This window comes from Physeter macrocephalus, chromosome 21, assembly GCF_002837175.3.
Source record: "Physeter macrocephalus isolate SW-GA chromosome 21, ASM283717v5, whole genome shotgun sequence".
NCBI lineage: Eukaryota > Metazoa > Chordata > Mammalia > Artiodactyla > Physeteridae > Physeter > Physeter macrocephalus.
The window spans coordinates 84,885,201-84,902,536 of record NC_041234.1 but is presented as its reverse complement, the minus strand read 5'-3'; the positions used below and the strand labels follow the sequence as shown (position 1 = coordinate 84,902,536).

Sequence of the window (17,336 nt, the reverse complement as noted above, 5' to 3'; positions counted from 1 at the left end):
ACGGAGCAACTAAGCCCGTGCACCACAACTACAGAGCCTGCGCTCTAGAGCCCGTGCTCTGCAATGAGAAGCCACGACAATGAGAAGCCCGCACACCACAACGAAGAGTAGCCCCCGTTGGCCACAACTAGAGAAAGCCCGCATGCAGAACGAAGACACGATGCAGCCAAAAATTTAAAAGAAGTAAATAAAATAAATTTTTTAAAAAAATGACTCCAGTCTCACTTATCAATACTAAGGCCAGGTTCTAAATAAAAGATTGACAAATAGAATCCAATAATATATTACAAATATATTACATTATTTCAGCAATGTAAGAGTAGTTCAAAACCAGAAAATCTAATGGCATAATTCACTATATCAAAAACTTAAATTAAAAAAAGGATCAAGGGCTTCCCTGGTGGTGCAGTGGTTGAGAATCCGCCTGCCGATGCAGGGGACACGGGTTCGTGCCCCGGTCCGGGAAGATCCCACATGCTGCAGAGCGGCTGGGCCCGTGAGCCATGGCCGCTGAGCCTGCGCGTCCGGAGCCTGAGCTCCGCAACGGGAGAGGCCACAGCAGTGAGAGGCCCGCGTACCGCAAAAAAAAAAAAAAAAGGATCAAAAAGATTGAAAAAGCATTTGATAAAATACAGAACCATTTCCGTTTAAAATATCTCCAAGTAAATGTGGAAACTATTTAAATATAATAGACTATTTGACAAATACCAACAGCAAATATGGAGAAACACCATTTCTATTTGAAATTAGTTATAGACAGAGTGGCCCACCAGCATCATTTTTATTTAACGCTGTCTTTGAGTTTCTAGCAAAAACAGAAGAAAATGAAATAAATGATATAACCATTGGAAAGAAAAGATAAAACTAAAATAAAAGTTACCAGAACTAACAAAACAACTAGGTAAGATAGCTAGATATAAAAACTATTTTTAAAATTAATAAACTTTTTCTATTCTAGCAAGAGGCATTTAGGAATGGAAAGGAGGACAGTATTCCACTCATAACGAACAAAAAAGTTCTTAATTCTTTCAGAATAAATGTATCAAGAAAGGCATAAAACAAGATCTGAGCAGATGGAAAGAAATGCCATTTCTTAGACAAAAAGAGCTATAGGTTTTAAAAAATCAATTCTTACAAAACTGAAATATAAATTTAATGCAATTCTAATTAGAATCCCAATAGGGTGGGGTTGGGAGGGCTGAATAAGTGATATTAAAATGTATACAAAAGAAAAAATACCAAAGAATAGCCAAGAAAAATATTATTTAACCTAATGTAATCCAATCAACATGATTTAGGTACACAAATAGACACACAGATGAAACAGAACAGAGAATCCATAAATGGATCCTCATATATAAAACGTTTGATGACAAAGATAGCAGTTCAGTTCACAGGGGAGAGTAAGGATTATTTAACATATTATGCTACTTTCACTGGTTATCCATCTTTGAGAAAACAGTCTTAACAAAGACTGGGAACCCAGAAGCTATAAGAAAATAATCATATTTGGATATGAAAAAAATTATGTGGAAAAATATACCATCAGTAAAGTCGATACATACAGATTTGGAAAAGATATCTATCATAAAGATGGCAGACCAAGGGCCAATATCCAAAATATACAAAGAGGCCTTACAGGTTAAGAAAAATATAAATAACCCCTAGGAAATGGGCAGATAATATGAACAGATAATTCAAAGAGAAAATCCAATTGGACCAAAAACAGAGAGAGAGAGAGAGAGAGAGAGAGAGAGAGAGAGAGAGAGAATTCAAAGAGAAAATCCAATTGGACCAAAAACAGAGAGAGAGAGAGAGAGAGAGAGAGAGAGAGAGAGAGAGAGAGAGAGATACAAAACCAAAATGCATTAGTAGCCAAGGAAATACATCCATTAAGCTGTCAGAATTATAAAAGAACCATAAAACCTTATGCTGGTAGGGATGTGAAACAAAGAATAATCTCATATGTTACATATAAAAGGGAAAAGTGAATTATAACAGCCTGTTTTTGTAAATCAATATTGTAACAAATATTTATTTATATATAAACAACTGTGTCTGTGTGTATAAATTGAAATCACCAGTATATAAGGGCATAAGCACAATGATGTTTCATTCAGCATTGACTGTAGTAGCCGAAATCTGGAAAGAATGTAAATGTTCATTAGTAGGGGAATAGCTAAATAAATTGTGCATCCATGAAATATTTTCCAGTCTTTTAAAGGAATAAGAGCCATACCAAGAGGCTTTGATAGATTTTCATGAGATGAAAAAAGTAGGATGTGTTAAAGTATATATAGAATTATATTTTTGTAAAACAATTAACAAAAACAACAAAACATTCCAAAACCCGTGTGTGTGTGTGTGTGTGTGTGTGTGTGTGTGTGTGTGTGTGTGTGTATGTGTGTGTATACCTGTGAGCATGGAGAAAAATATGGAAGGATACGTACTGGTTTGGTAATATACAGGGATGATGTGGAAAGGTAGAGGAAAGGGACAAACCAAACAAAGAAAAGGACAGGGTAAAAAGGACCACTATAAAAAAAATAAATCCAGCAGTTATATTTATGTATTTTATATGTACAAACACACATAAATTGAATTAAATTTAGAAAAGGTACAGTAAAAAAACTAAATGTGGTCTCTGCTTGTTAAAATTTTTAAAAAAGCAAAAAAGAAAGGCAATAACCAAAATAATCTCTTGGTAGGATTAGGGGTGGTGTTTATTTTCTTCTTTATGTTTCTGCATTTTCTATAATGAGAACTGTTACTCTCATAATAATGAAATAAGACCAATAAATTTTACTTTTAAAACATTACACTGAAAAATTGAGCCCATTTTGGGAAATCAAGGGGGGAAAACAGGGTTAAATACACCTTCCGCTTAGGAGCTGTCCAAGTAAGAGCTTATGAAATCAGGATCCATTACCCCTCATCCAGCAGAAAGTTATTCACCTGAGGCAAGAGACTAAGTGGCTATTCCAAGGAGCTATCTGAAGCAGCAAATAGGGTATATTTTCCCCTACCTAACACTTTAAAGACTTAACTAAATCAGAAAGCCATTTACACCACTCTCAATTATCTAAGGATCTGCTAGGCTCTTTACTTTTTGCCCCCTCTCTCTGGCTTGCAGCCATTTCCCTGCTCAGAAACAGCTCCAAAATGGGGGCCAGAGAAGGGGGAAAGAGACAAAATTAATTGGGTCGATTTAGCTTCTCATTAGCAACTCTAATAAAAAAGGTTTGATAAATGAGATGGTCACAACTTGTGGTTAAAATGAGGCTTCCAGGACTCTTGAGAATTTCATTTAAGCAAACATGCCTTCAGACAAACATGATTTGCCTGCAATACACTTTAATGGATCTGATGCTTTCTATTTTAAAGAAAGTCAGGACTTGTAATAAGGTGATATTTTTCTCTCCTCACTTTAATTTGCACTTTACCGAAAAAAATAAATAAATAAAAACACAAAACAAAGTCCTTCAAAGTATCCTCATTCGCTGAAGGAGGGGAGCTGTCTGGCCCCCAGCATACTCAAGAGAAACTGTACGAGGGCAGCAAACTTCCAAGGGGGAATGTCTTGGCCATAAAACACCACCACAGAGAATCACTAAAAAGGATCTGTCAGGGCTTGACAAAAGCACAAAGGCCAAATCTCCACATATAACATTTGCCTGTTTCATTGGACCCTTGAAGACTTCTGTCCCTTGGGAAGCCCAGACACAAAGCATTGCAGGTTCAAGGTGGTCACAAGCAATGTGTTCATCATCCTTTGTTATCAAACAGACAAAGCAGTTCAGCAATGGCAACAGAAAAACAATCTCCCCTTACTTGAAGATGACGACAGCTCCCGGACATGGAGGGCAGGCCAGAAGAAAGATCTGCAATGGAAAAAAAATTAAGTATGGTTATCAAGAGAAATGCTGGACACAGTGAGACAGTGTTATTTTAATAATAATAATAATAATAATAAACAACCAAACTCTTACACAGAAAATGTAACATAAAAGACTTTAAAAGACAAGCAAGTGGTGTTCCAAACATGTTTGTGTTTGCACATGCATCTATGTGTGCCTGTCTGTTCCAGCTGTGTGTGTGTGATGCGGAAGGGGTAGGTCGGGGAGAAAGGGAAAGAGATGGATGAAGAGCGGAAGAAGTAATTGGTGGAGGGGTAGGAGATGGGGAGAGCTTTTCGTAAGCCATTTCAGTCTCTAAAATACTTCCTCTTAACCTCTAGAAGACTCAATTTTTCAGTTCTTCAAGTTTAGCATGACACGAGTAGCCAGTATGACAAACTTTTAACCTAGGACAAGTAAAAATGGATTCTGAGATAGGACAAATACACAAATGCCATCTGGTTTGCCTCCCATGGGGGAAGGTGGGTTAATCAATACCTAGCTTTGCCAGATTTAGAAAGAAAAATACAGGATGCCAAGTTAAATTTGAATTTCAAATAAACAATGAACACTGTTTCAGTATAAGTATATCCTGAATAGTGTATGGAACATACAGACATAGGAAAAGCTCTGAAAACTGTGTAAAGTTACCCTTCTGTAAAAGGCATCTACATTTATAAGGAAAACCTCCATTTGTTAAGGTGTCTCCCTCTAGAAAAAGAAGGAAGACTCTAAATCTCGAGAAACTCTCAACAATGGAGAAGGCAAGGACCTAAATCTGCCTAACAACCTTACCCTTGTTCACTGTGCTTTTCCTGGTCACCTCCAGGAACTGGCCTTCTCCTCCACCCCTACCCACCAACCAATACTCAACATCTTTCTTTTATCTTTGGCTGGAGATGGTATTTAAGGTGGTGGCTTGGGCCATTTCAGGGAGTTAGTCAGTTTTCCTGGGTCTCCCTCATGTATACAGGAGGTACACATGTCTTTAAACTTCCGTTGTTTTTCTTCCATTATTATTTTCCTCCCTCACATCTGATTGGTTTGTTTCGAAGCATGACTAAGTGGGTCCCCTTCTAGTCCCCCTGCTCAAACCAAACAAAAAGAACCTGGTCCTTCTAAGAGACCATCAGTTCCACGCTACTTGGTTTGAAATAGGCTTGGGTTACAGCCTTCAAAAACCTACAGCCGTGGCAGTCTGACTGCACCAAAGCACTGGTTCTCAAGAGGGACAAGGAAAGCCCTGCAGAGCACTTATAAAATGTGCAAATTCCTGGGCTCCCCCCCATTAGGAATGCTGATTCCAGAAGTTTGGGGTGCCAGGAATCTGTGCATTTTAACAAATGCCCCAGGAGATTCAAACAGTCCAGGCAGCCAGATGTGCTGAAGGTTTGATCAAAGACATTCAGCCAAAAAAAAAAAAAAGACGTTCAGCAGGATGAAGGATTGACAAAAGAATGAAACTCATGTTTACGGAGTTACTTTACCTACAGTGACTTAATGGTGAGGATTTACAAAATCATTGATACGTGTCCCTCTCTTGTGGTGAGCATTTATGAGCAGACATTATCTGCATTATGGGCTAGTTTGGCTTTGTCGCGAGTATATTCTTTATATTCTGTCCTTCAGTTCTCTCAGAATCTACACTTAAGAGGAAATGGTACTATAAGGAAAATCACTATAAGTGGAGACACCTGCTTGAATCCCGGCCACGAAGAAGAGAAAGAATGGAAAAGAAAAAGGGTCTTGAAAGGGAACACAGCCAGGAGTCCATTACCCACACAATACTTCATCAGAGAACCCCGCCAAGAAAATATCCATCGAGAACATGCCTTTCCCCTGTGGATCAATTTGATTAAAAGTGCAAAACCAGTGACAATTGCAGGTCCACAATCTATCTGCAATCGCCAAACCCAAAAAGCTCTAAAAACCAAAAGTCTGGTTTTTGTTTGTTTGTTTGTTTTCAAAACTAATTTGGTAGCAGATATGACTTGAACTGAGCTGAGGCTACTTACAGACTTTCTTTATTCCATTTATGGTGAGTATTCACACATTTTCCACAGAAAGAATGTATTTTGAATACGGGATGCTGTGCCAGACCCCGCTGGGAGTGTCGGTAAAACACGTTCACTGGGGCTTCCCTGGTGGCGCAGTGGTTGAGAATCCGCCTGCCAGTGCAGGGGACGCGGGTTCGAGCCCTGGTCCGGGAAGATCCCACATGCCGCGGAACAACTAAGCCCACGCGCCACCAACTACTGAGCCTGCGCTCTAGAGCCCGTGAGCCACAACTACTGAGCCCACGCGCCACAACTACTGAAGCCCGCGCGCCTAGAGCCCGTGCCCTGCAACAAGAGAAGCCACCGCAATGAGAAGCCCATGCACTGCAACGGAGAGTAGCCCCCACTCACCACAACTAGAGAAAGCCCGTGCGCAGCAACGAAGACCCAATGCAGCCAAAAAAAAAAAAAAACACGTTCACTGTATTGCCTTTCTAAAATCCAAAAAATTCAGACTTATGAAATACATCTGACCTTAATGGTTTGGGATAAGGAATGTCAACTTGGAATTTCAATCATCCAAACATGAACTTAACCCCACTCCTCAACCCCACCTGTCAGGAGCAGTCCAAGAAAGAAACAAAGCTGGTATTCTTTACCACTGACCCAGCAGTAAAGTTACTCACCTTAGGCAAGGGACCAAGTTGGAGGCTGTACATAGTTATCCAGCATCAGGCCCATCAAAGGCTACATTCAGAAGCTACAATATATAGAAAGCAGACAGGGGGCCCTAACCACCTTGGAAAGAATACTTCTGGAGTCACCTAAGAGCCATGCCAGCAGTGTTCCTGAGCTTCTGGAATACCCTAGATACTTCCAACATGCTAAAAGAGAGAAGCAAAAATGTGACACTGGGCCCCACTGTTAACTCTTACTTTTCTATACCCACAGCCAAGAGGAGATAACCAGATTCTTGAGGGCCGATTTCCCTGTAACTGCTCCATTTGGCTGGTTCTGACCCATGACAGCCCTATGCCAGAGGCCCAGAAACCTACTGAAGAAAGCAAGCCTCCAGTCCCAACTCACTCATGGATCTGATTTCTCTTAAGGTAGCTCTGCTAGTCTCGACTGTAACTGAGTTTTCCAACAGTTACTTTCCTGCGGCCATGTCATTTCCAACCAGCACGTTGGCCTTCCTCATCTTGCCGGTCTATTCCCAACACCAGGACAGAGGGTATCTTTTTCAAGCAACCTTTAAAGCAGATACATGTAGACACACCAAGAAAGGAGATTTGAAAAATGATCCCAGGGACTTCCCTGGTGGCACAGTGGTTAAGAATCTGCCTGCCAGTGGTTAAGAATCTGCCTGCCGGGCTTCCCTGGTGGTGCAGTGGTTGAGAATCCGCCTGCTGATGCAAGGGACACAGGTTCGCGCGCCGGTCCGGGAAGATCCCACATGCCGCGGAGCGGCTGGGCCCGTGGGCCATGGCCGCTGAGCCTGCGCATCCGGAGCCTGTGCCCCGCAACGGGAGAGGCCACAACAGTGAGAGGCCCGCGTACCACAAAAAAACAAAACAAAACAAAACAAACAAACAAAAAAAGAATCTGCCTGCCAATGCAGGGGACACGGGTTCGAGCCTTGGTCCCGGAAGATCCCACATGCCGCGGAGCAACTATGCCCGTGCGCCACAACTACTGAGCCTGCGCTCTAGAGCCCCCGAGCCACAACTACTGAAGCCCGTGTGCCTAGAGCCCATGCTCCACAACACGAGAAGCCACTGCAATGAGAAGCCCACGCACCGCAACAAAGAGTAGCCCCCGATCACCGCAACCAGAGAAAGCACGCGTGCAGCAACGAAGACCCAAGGCAGCCAAAAATTAAAAATAAATAAATAAATTTTTAAAAAAAGAATCTGCCTGCCAATGCAGGGGACATGGGTTCGAGCCCTGGTCCGGGAAGATCCCACATGCCGCAGAGCAACTAAGCCCGTGCACCACAACTACTGAGCCCGTGTGCCACAACTACTGAAGCCCACGCGCCTAGAGCCTGTGCTCCGCAACAGAAGCCACCGCAATGAGAAGCCCGCGCACCGCAACAAAGAGTAGCCCCAGCTCGCCACAACTAGAGAAAGCCCGCGCTCAGCAACGAAGACCCCACACAGCCAAAAATAAACAAAATTTAAAAAAAAAAATTTTTAATTTATATGAAAAAGGATCCCAACTCCATCCTATTCCTTTTCCAGTAAACTCAGTCTCCTCTGGCAACTGCATAGATTTATGACACTAAACCTCTGTGCTTTGTCATGCTGGAGCCACATCCGTAATCACCATTAACCAAAGGAGAGGAGTGAAGATAACATGTTAATTCAGAGGCCCAAAGGCCCCCAGCCTTGGCCCGAATATCCCTGCTCTCTTCTTTGATTGGCTGCCAACTGCCTCCAAATTTTGTTGGCGTTTGTTTCAGCCTAGCAGATGGAAAGCTACACTATCCCTTAAGCTGCAAATAGGGTGGGAAGAGAGGACACTCAGAAGTACAAACAAGGATGGCAGGAAGATGAGAAGGCATCTGAGCACATCCGAGCACCGACTTGGCAGTTTGTGTTCATGCTGACATCCGCCCGGCTAGGCACCTGAAGAAAAGGGCATGGGCAGGGAGCACACAGAGAAATGCTACAAAGCACTTCCACTCACCCATCGCCTGGGAGGTAAGCAGGGCCTTGCTATGAAATCCCATTTTACAGATGGAGAAACCCAGGGGGAAGGTTCTGACAAGGTTTCTGGCAAGAACCCAGGTCCCGTAACTCCCGGATCAACACACTTTCCACCTCACACCTGACATGGTCCCAGCCTCACGGGGGCTTCTTTAGACTCTAGCCCTGCCCCTTGACCCCCCCAACAGAACACATGGTGCCACCGCAGGAGCCCCACACCTGTACCACCACCCCAAAATCTACTCCTCACAGGGTGAGACATCTCAAAACACAAACCTGCCTGGGCAGCAAATTATATTTACGCAGATGGATTTCAGAGTCCAGCAGTCTCTAAAGACAGGCTCATCTTAGCTCCAACCTGCTTCATTCCCAGATCTGCTGGGTGCTGGCAGTTCCTGAATCCTTACAAAACTGGACTCTTGTTTGGTTGGTTTTTCCTGGAAAAACCTTCAGGTTCCATTCAAAAACCACACTCTCTCAGCTTCCCCAGGAGAGAGTGGCTCTCTAGCATCTTGCCCAGAAACTCAAAAATTCAGCTTTTTCCTAAGCACCTAATCTAGGCACCAGCAGCTGTTCCAGTTCATCCTCTACCTCTGAACCACTCTGGTTCCAGGTTCCCACCTTCCCTACCCAAGCTCTCAGCATCACTTGACCCACTCCTGTTCCTGTTTCTGTTCCACAGTCATATCAGCCCCAAGTTCACTGGCATCAATATCCAGCTCCCTGTCAATTTCTGCTCCACCCGAACATTAGATTCAGTAAACCCCCACGGTCATAACGCGGAAAGAAGATTATTTTTGTTCACAGGAGGAAGTGGTAACACTATGAGAAAAGTAGTTGGGGAGGACGGCCAGTCACCAAGACCATCCTAACTGAGGGGCTAGCCAGGTTAAGCAGTGAAGAGGGATGGGAAAACGAAATGAAAGGGAAAGAGAGTGAGAGAGGGACAGGCGAGTTGTGTTTGGCCTGTAACACAGTCTTCCGAGGCCCAGCCCTTGCAGCTCCAATTCTCCTGGCTCCACCGCCTATGAGGGCACCCGACTATTTGGGGGTTCCTAAAGAGAAGTGCTTACAAACATTACCCACCAGAGCAAAGATCCATTCCTTGGGCTGCCCAAAGTCTGCCCTAGGCTCTGTTCCCCAATGTTTATACTCTCGGGTCCTCATCTTCTCTCTCCCTGGACCACTGAAATAATTTTCACTGGTCTCTTGCCTCCAGACACATTGCTGCAAGAGGGATCTATCTAAAATGCAGCTCCGATCTACCCTTTAAAATCCCTTAGGGCTTCCTTCCCTGGTGGCGCAGTGGTTGAGAGTCCGCCTGCCGATGCGGGGGACACGGGTTCGTGCCCCGGTCCGGGAAGATCCCACGTGCCGTGGAGCGGCTGGGCCCGTGAGCCATGGCCGCTGAGCCTGTGCGTCCGGAGCCTGTGCTCCGCAACGGGGGAGGCCACAACAGTGAGAGGCCCGCGTACCGAAAAAAAAAAAAATTAAAAAAATAAAAAAATAAAAAAATAAAATCCCTTAATGGCTGGCCAGTAACTACAGGAAAAGCTCAAGTTCCTTAGCATTGCAGGCAAGGCTTTCTCTACTCTGGACCCTGTCGATCTCTTCAGCGTGGTGGCCTCATGCATTGTCCCAAACTGTATCCTGAACATACTCCATGTCATAAACATGCTTCTACAATCTCATTTTCTAATAGCTTCATTTTATTCAATTATATGGATATGCAACAATTTACTCAACCAATCTCCTCCTGTCGCACACGTAAGTTATGTCTAAATTTTCAGATCCTTCTCTATTTAGCCTCCATTTGTAGAATAAGAATTTCTAGGTCTTCAAAGGGAATATACATTTTAAGGCTTTTAACCGATAATTCTAAACTGCCTTCCAGGAAATGTCTTTGAATTTATACTCCCACCAGCAACATATGAGAATGTGTTTCTGCTACAGCCTGGCCAATAGGTCATTATCACTTTTTAAAAGGCAAAACACTGAAGGGGAGCAGAATTTGCCACCCCCAAATATGTCTCTTTGGCATAAGGACTATTTTGAGCTGGTTTAAAAAAAAAAAAAAAAAAAAAAAAGCAGATACAGGAGAAGCCCTGAAAAACAAGTATACAATACTCTTTCTGTAAGACACATTTACATTTATAAAGGAAATCTCCATTTGTAAGGGTGTCTCTCACTCTGTACAAGAGAAGGATGACTCTGAATCTCTAGAAACTCTTATCAATAGAAAAGGCAACTTAAATCCGCATAACAACCTTACCCTTGTTTACTGTGCTTTTTCTGGTCACCTTCAGGAACTGGCTCCCTCCACCCTTTTGTCTTTAGCTGCAAATGATATCTGAGGTGGTGGCTTGGGCCCTTTGACAGAGTTACTCAGTTTTCCTGGGTCTCTCCCATGAACACAGGAGGTATACAAGTTATTAAATGTCTGTTTGTTTTCCTCTTGTTATTCTGTCTTTTATTACAGGGGGATCTCAGCCAAGAATTTAGAAGGGTAGGAGGAAAATTAATTTTCCTCCGCTACAACACACACACACACACACACACACACACACACACACACACTCTCTCTCTCTTTATTGCTTTAATTTGCATGTCTCAGATTACCAGAAATATTAAACTATTTTCTAACATGTTTTTTGGCCAGCCATATTTCTTCTTTGGGGATGTGACCATCTGTGGCCTTGCCTATTTTTCAACTAGTATGTTCTCTTTCTTAGTGGGTTATAAGAGCTATTTACATTTTAATGACATTAAATACAGACTATTTGACATTTACTGCAAATATTTTTCCCATGTTGCCATTGTCGTAGCTCTGGTTATGGTAGTTTCGTATGGAAGTTTTTATATCTTTATGTAATCAGATATACGTGTTATTTCCTTGATGGCTTCTATCTTTGATGCCAAGCTTTGAGTCTTTTACAATCCTGGGATTAAAAAAAGAGTCCCCGATTGTTTTCATAATATTTTAAAATTTTAAATCTCCAAATCAAGAAATTGTATCACTGCTAATCCTACTCACTCTTCCATGAGAATGGCCTTCTCATCTTTCTCCTTTTAGCTACCTCTTTTTTACCCTTCAAATAACAAAAGAAAGCATCATTTCCTTGATCCTCCCATTAATTCCTTCTGTTTACCTCTTTCTGAGAAATTACCATTTTTGTCAGTATAAGGAGCTGACAAAGAGCCTTCTCTCAAGAATTTAGACAAAAGGGAAATTGGAGTACCTACTAACAAACTCTCAGGCTTCAAAAATCAACATACGATAGATTTAAAAGACTGCAAATTCATTTTAAAGCCAGAATGTTCCCAGACTTGAAAGACCACATTGTAACCTGTTAGAATTATACCCAAAGAAAGAACGGGGTTGGCCAACAACTGAGGTATAGAAAAAGGAGAGTCACAAAGGCATATATACTTGGCAGTGTCCACATCCAAGCACTATCCAGGGACCAGAGAACCTTAGCTTAAAAACATCAAGTTTTCTGGTCCCATTGCCAAATTCATCCCTATTAAGAGAATGGAAGCAGGATAGGGAGCATTGCTAAGTGGGTAAGATTATGGGCTTTAGAGTTAAGACAGACTTGGGTCCACATGCTGGCTCTGCCACTCACCAGCACTGTAACCTTGGACAAGAGACTGAGGAATTTTCATCTCTAAAATAGGGATTAAAAATAGCACCTATGTTTCACGAGGTTTTGGAGAGGATCAAATGAGATAAAGCGAGCAAAGCACTTGGCACAATGTCTAGCACATAGCTAGCACTCAATACATAGTAGCTATAATTATTCTGATCTCAAAAGAAAATCCATCCCTACTGTGAGCTACATCAGCAAGAGCTTAGATTAAACTTCCAATTCATCTAACTACACTTGTTCTATTTCCATGCTTGTACTATAATGTGCTAATATATTACTTGGCTTCCCTTATCCAGCTGCCTACAAGGAGAGAATCCTTAAACACTGGAGGCTCAGTTTCCTCATCTGTCAGATGAGAATTACATTAGTACTATCTCATAGGGTAGAGGTGAAGATTGAAGCACTTAGTTTGAAGCACTTAGCTCAGTGCCTGGCACATTGTAAGGAATAAAATAAGTATGAGCTATTGATAGCATCATCCTTCTTGGATGCCCTTTCTGCTCTCTGCTCACTGCAATTTCCATCCAGGCCCATAGCAAGTTCTAGTTCCCGCACAAAGCCTTCTCCAATAACTCCAGATAACACCTCTTTTTTCCCAATGGCCTATACAACTCTTTAGGTACTTAGATTTTATTTAATTTGGGATATTAAGCGGCTCCCTATGGCTGCACACAGTGTTATCCAGAGCTAGGATCTGATTATCAATTGTTCCTTCCTGGAGAATTTTAAATTGGCACTGGTGAGTCACTGAACAAAGTCCAAAGTCATCTGTCGGGTAATTAAGGCTCTAGACAATGTGGCCCTCAGCTGCCTTGCCAGTTTTATTTCCCACTATGCCTCAGGTTTTCACCCTGAACCTCAGTTTCTACATTCTAAAATAGAAAATAATAATAGTGCTTACCTCCAACATCTTAAACTCAACTGTTGTTTGATGCAGATAACAAATGCTTTCTGGATATTTCCATCTGTATGTTATACAGGTATCTCATGCCTACCATGCATAAATCTGAACTTGCAGTCTTCTTTCCCTAACCTCTTCCCTCGCTTAACTGCTCCCTCAAAAAATGGGAGAGAAGGGACAGTTCTTCCAACAATAGAATTCCGAATGATAAAGGCAGAAGGCATGAGGGAAGCAAAATTAACATTAGGCAAACACTGCAGCAATAATTGTAGGCAAGAACCATTGATAGATGTTGATTAGTAGTGAAAGGTGATCATTTTTGCATGGAAAGTACTTGTTAATTACAAAGGGAAAATAGTAACTTTACAGTGGATAAATCTGGCAAATGACCAAGGTTAACATCACCAGAAATAACATATATCATCATGTACCCCCTGATATGATGCACCAAGAAGGGGAGGACATCACTTCTGTGGTATTTTTGCCAAAATTACTCAAATCTAATCATGAAAAAAAAAATCAAGTTAAGTCCAAATACGGAATGCTTTACAAAGTAACTGACCAGTACTCTTCAATACTGACAAGGTAATAAAAGACAGGGACTAAGGAATTGTCATGGATGGAGGAGACTAAGAAGACCTAACAACCAAATGCAATGTGGGATCCTGGACTGGATCCTGGAACAGACAAAGGACGTGTGTGGAAAAACTGGTGAAATCGGACTAAAGTCTATAGTTTAGTTCAAGCACCAATGCTAATTTCTCAGTTTTCAGGATTTTACCATGGTTATACAAGATGTTAACACTAAGGGAAGTTGAAGGAAGGGTATACAGAAATTCTCTGTAGTATCTCTACAACTCTTCTATAAATTGAAAATCATTTTAAAATACAAAGTTTTTGCAAACTACTATGTATAAAATAGATAAACAACAAGGTCCTACGGTATAGCACAGGGAACTATATTCAACATCTTGTAATAACCTATAATGGAAAAGAATCTGAATATATATATATATATATATATTATGTATAAAATAGATAAACAACAAGGTCCTACAGTATAGCACAGGGAACTATATTCAACATCTTGTAATAACCTATAATGGAAAAGAATCTGAATATATATATATATATATATATATATAACTGAATCACTTTGTTGTACAACTGAAACTAACAAAACATTGCAAATCAACTACACTTCAATAAAAAAAATTTTAATAAAAATAAAATAAAATACAAAGTTTTAAAAAAGGGCACTGTTATCCAATCAATTAGCCTATCTTCAAGCCTCAGAGCTATCTTTGATGCCACCCCTCTTTCTCAGGCCCCAAGTCCTGTCATCTTGACATTTAACCTTTTCGTAAATCTCAACTCCACCCTCATTATCTTTTCCTAGTTCACTCCCTCTCATTTTCTTCAACTACTAAAACAGTTTCCAAGCTGATCTCAAGGCCTCCAGTGTCTTCCCTTCTTCACTCTAGTTCATACAGTACTGCCAGGTTCCTCTTCTTAAAACAGAGCTCTGATCATGTTACACAACTCACAAATTCTGGACGATAGATTCAACACAATCTCTATCAAAATCCAACTGATGGGGACTTCCCTGGTGGCACAGTGGTTAAGAATCCGCCTGCCAATGCAGGGGAAACAGGTTCGAGCCATGGTCCGGGAAGATCCCACATGCCGCGGAGCAACTGAGCCCGTGCGCCACAACTACATAAGCCTGCGTGCCTAGAGCCCATGCTCCACAACAAGAGAAGCCACTGCAATGAGAAGCCCACACACGACAACGAAGAGTAGCCCCCACTTGTCACAACTAGAGAAAGCCCGCGCACAGCAACAAAGACCCAATGCAGACATACATACATAAATAAATAAATAAATAAATAAATAAATATTTTTTTTTAATCCAACAGATGTCTTTATACAAACTGGCAAGCTAATAATTCTAAAGTTCATATGGAACTGCAAGGTACCCCAAAGAGCCAGAGAAATCTTGAAAAGAAGAATAAGGAGGAAGATCCACAATGCCAGATTTCAAAACTTACTACAAAGCAACAGTAATAAAGACAAAGTGGTGCTGGCACAAGGATAGGCATATAGACTAATGGCAAGAATTCAAAACCCCAAAATAACCCTCCCAACTGATTTTCAACAAGGGGACCAAGACCATTCAATGAAAAATAAGTCTCTTCAACAAACACTGTGAAGCCTCGTAAATAGCCTCATCCACCAGAGGGCAGACAGCAGAAGCAAGAAGAACTACAGTCCTGCAGCCTGAGGAACGAAAACCACATTCACAGAAAGATAGACAAAATGAAAAGGTAGATGACAATGTCCCAGATGAAGGAACAAGATAAAACCCCAGAAAAAACAACTAAATGAAGTGGAGATAGGTAACCTTCCAGAAAAATAATTCAGAAATAATGACAGTGAAGATGATCTAGGCCCTTGGAAAAACAATGGAGGCAAAGATGGAGAAGATGCAAGAAATGTTTAACAAAGATCTAGAAGAATTAAAAAAAAAAAAACAAACGGAGATGAACAATACAATAACTAAAATGAAAAATACACTAGAAGGAATCAATAGCAGAATAACTGAGGCAGAAGAACAGATAAGTGACCTGGAAGACAGAATGGTGGAAACCACTGCTGCAGAACACAATAAAGAAAAAAGAATGAAAGAAATGAAGACAGCCTAAGAGACCTCTGGGACAACATTAGAGGCACCAACATTTGCATTATATGGGTCCCAGAAGGAGAAGAGAGACAGAAAGGACCCGAGAAAATATTTGAAGAGATTATAGTCTGAAACTTCCCTAACACGGGAAAGGAAATAGCTACCCAAGTCCAGGAAGCGCAGAGAGTCCCAGGCAGGATAAACCCAAGGAGAAACACGCCGAGGCACATAGTAATCAAGTTGACAGAAATTAAAGACAAAGAAAAATTATTAAAAGCAACAGGGAAAAACGACAAATAACATACAAGGGAACTCCCATAAGGTTAACAGCTGATTTCTCAGCAGAAACTCTGCAAGCCAGAAGGGAGTAGCATGATATATTTAAAGTGATGAAAGGGAAGAACCTACAACGAAGAATACTCTACCCGGCAAGGTTCCCATTCAGATTCGACAGAGAAATCAAAAGCTTTACAGACAAGCAGAACCTAAGAGAATTCAGCACCACCAAACCAGCTCTATCACAGATGCTAAAGGAACTTCTCTAAGTGGGAAACACAAGGGAAGAAAAGGCCCTACAAAAACAAACCCAAAACAATTAAGAAAATGGTAATAGGAACTACATATCGATAATTACCTTAAATGTGAATGGATTAAATGCTCCAACCAAGAGACAGAGACTGGCTGAAAGGATACAAAAACAAGACCCGTATATATGCTGTCTACAAGACACCCACTTCAGACCTAGGGACACATACAGACTGAAAGTGAGGGGATGGAAAAAGTTATTCCATGCAAATGGAAATCAAAAGAAAGCTGGAGTAGCAATACTCAGGTCAGATAAAATAGACTTTAAAATAAAGAATGTTACAAGAGACAAGGAAGGATATTACATAATGATCAAGGGATAAATCCAAGAAGTTACAACAATCATAAATATATATGCACCCAACATAGGAGCACCTCAATACATAAGGCAACAGCTATAAAAGAGGAAATCAACAGTAACACAGTAATAATGGGGGACTTTAACACCTCACTTAAACCAATGCACAGATCATCCAGACAGAAAATTAATAAGGAAACACAACCATTAAATGACACAATATATCTCATATATTTAATTGATATTTATAAGACATTCCGTCTGAAAACAGCAGATTACACTTTCTTCTGAAGTGTGCATGGAACATTCTCCAGGATAGATCACATCTTGGGTCACAAATCAAGCCTTGGTAAACTTAAGAAAACTGAAATCATATCAAGAATCTTTTCCGACCACAACGCTAAGAGATTATACATAAATTATAGGAAAAAAAATGTAAAAAACACAAACACATGGAGGCTAAACAATACGTTACTAAATAACCAAGAGATCAATGAAGAAATCGAAGAGGAAATGAAGAAATATCTAGAGACAAATGACAATGAAAACACGACAATCCAAAACCTATGGGATGCAGCAAAAGCAGTTCTAAGAGGGAAGTTTATAGCAATACAG

At 41.1% G+C, this 17,336-nt stretch overlaps 1 protein-coding gene across 18 annotated transcripts in view; it reads right to left on the bottom strand.

Annotated features, from left to right (window-relative positions):
• The window catches only part of TMEM164 (transmembrane protein 164), a 167,507-nt gene that overhangs the window by 88,846 nt on the left and 61,325 nt on the right, over nucleotides 1-17,336 (bottom strand). For all 18 annotated transcript variants that reach the window (XR_008616333.1, XR_008616334.1, XR_008616335.1 and 15 more), the window contains one exon: nucleotides 3,832-3,881. Coding sequence is in view for 9 of the 18 variants with exons in the window: in XM_055081508.1 (XP_054937483.1) it covers nucleotides 3,832-3,881 (50 nt within the window). In the remaining 9 variants the exon portion in view is untranslated. The remainder of the gene's footprint in view (nucleotides 1-3,831; nucleotides 3,882-17,336) is intronic.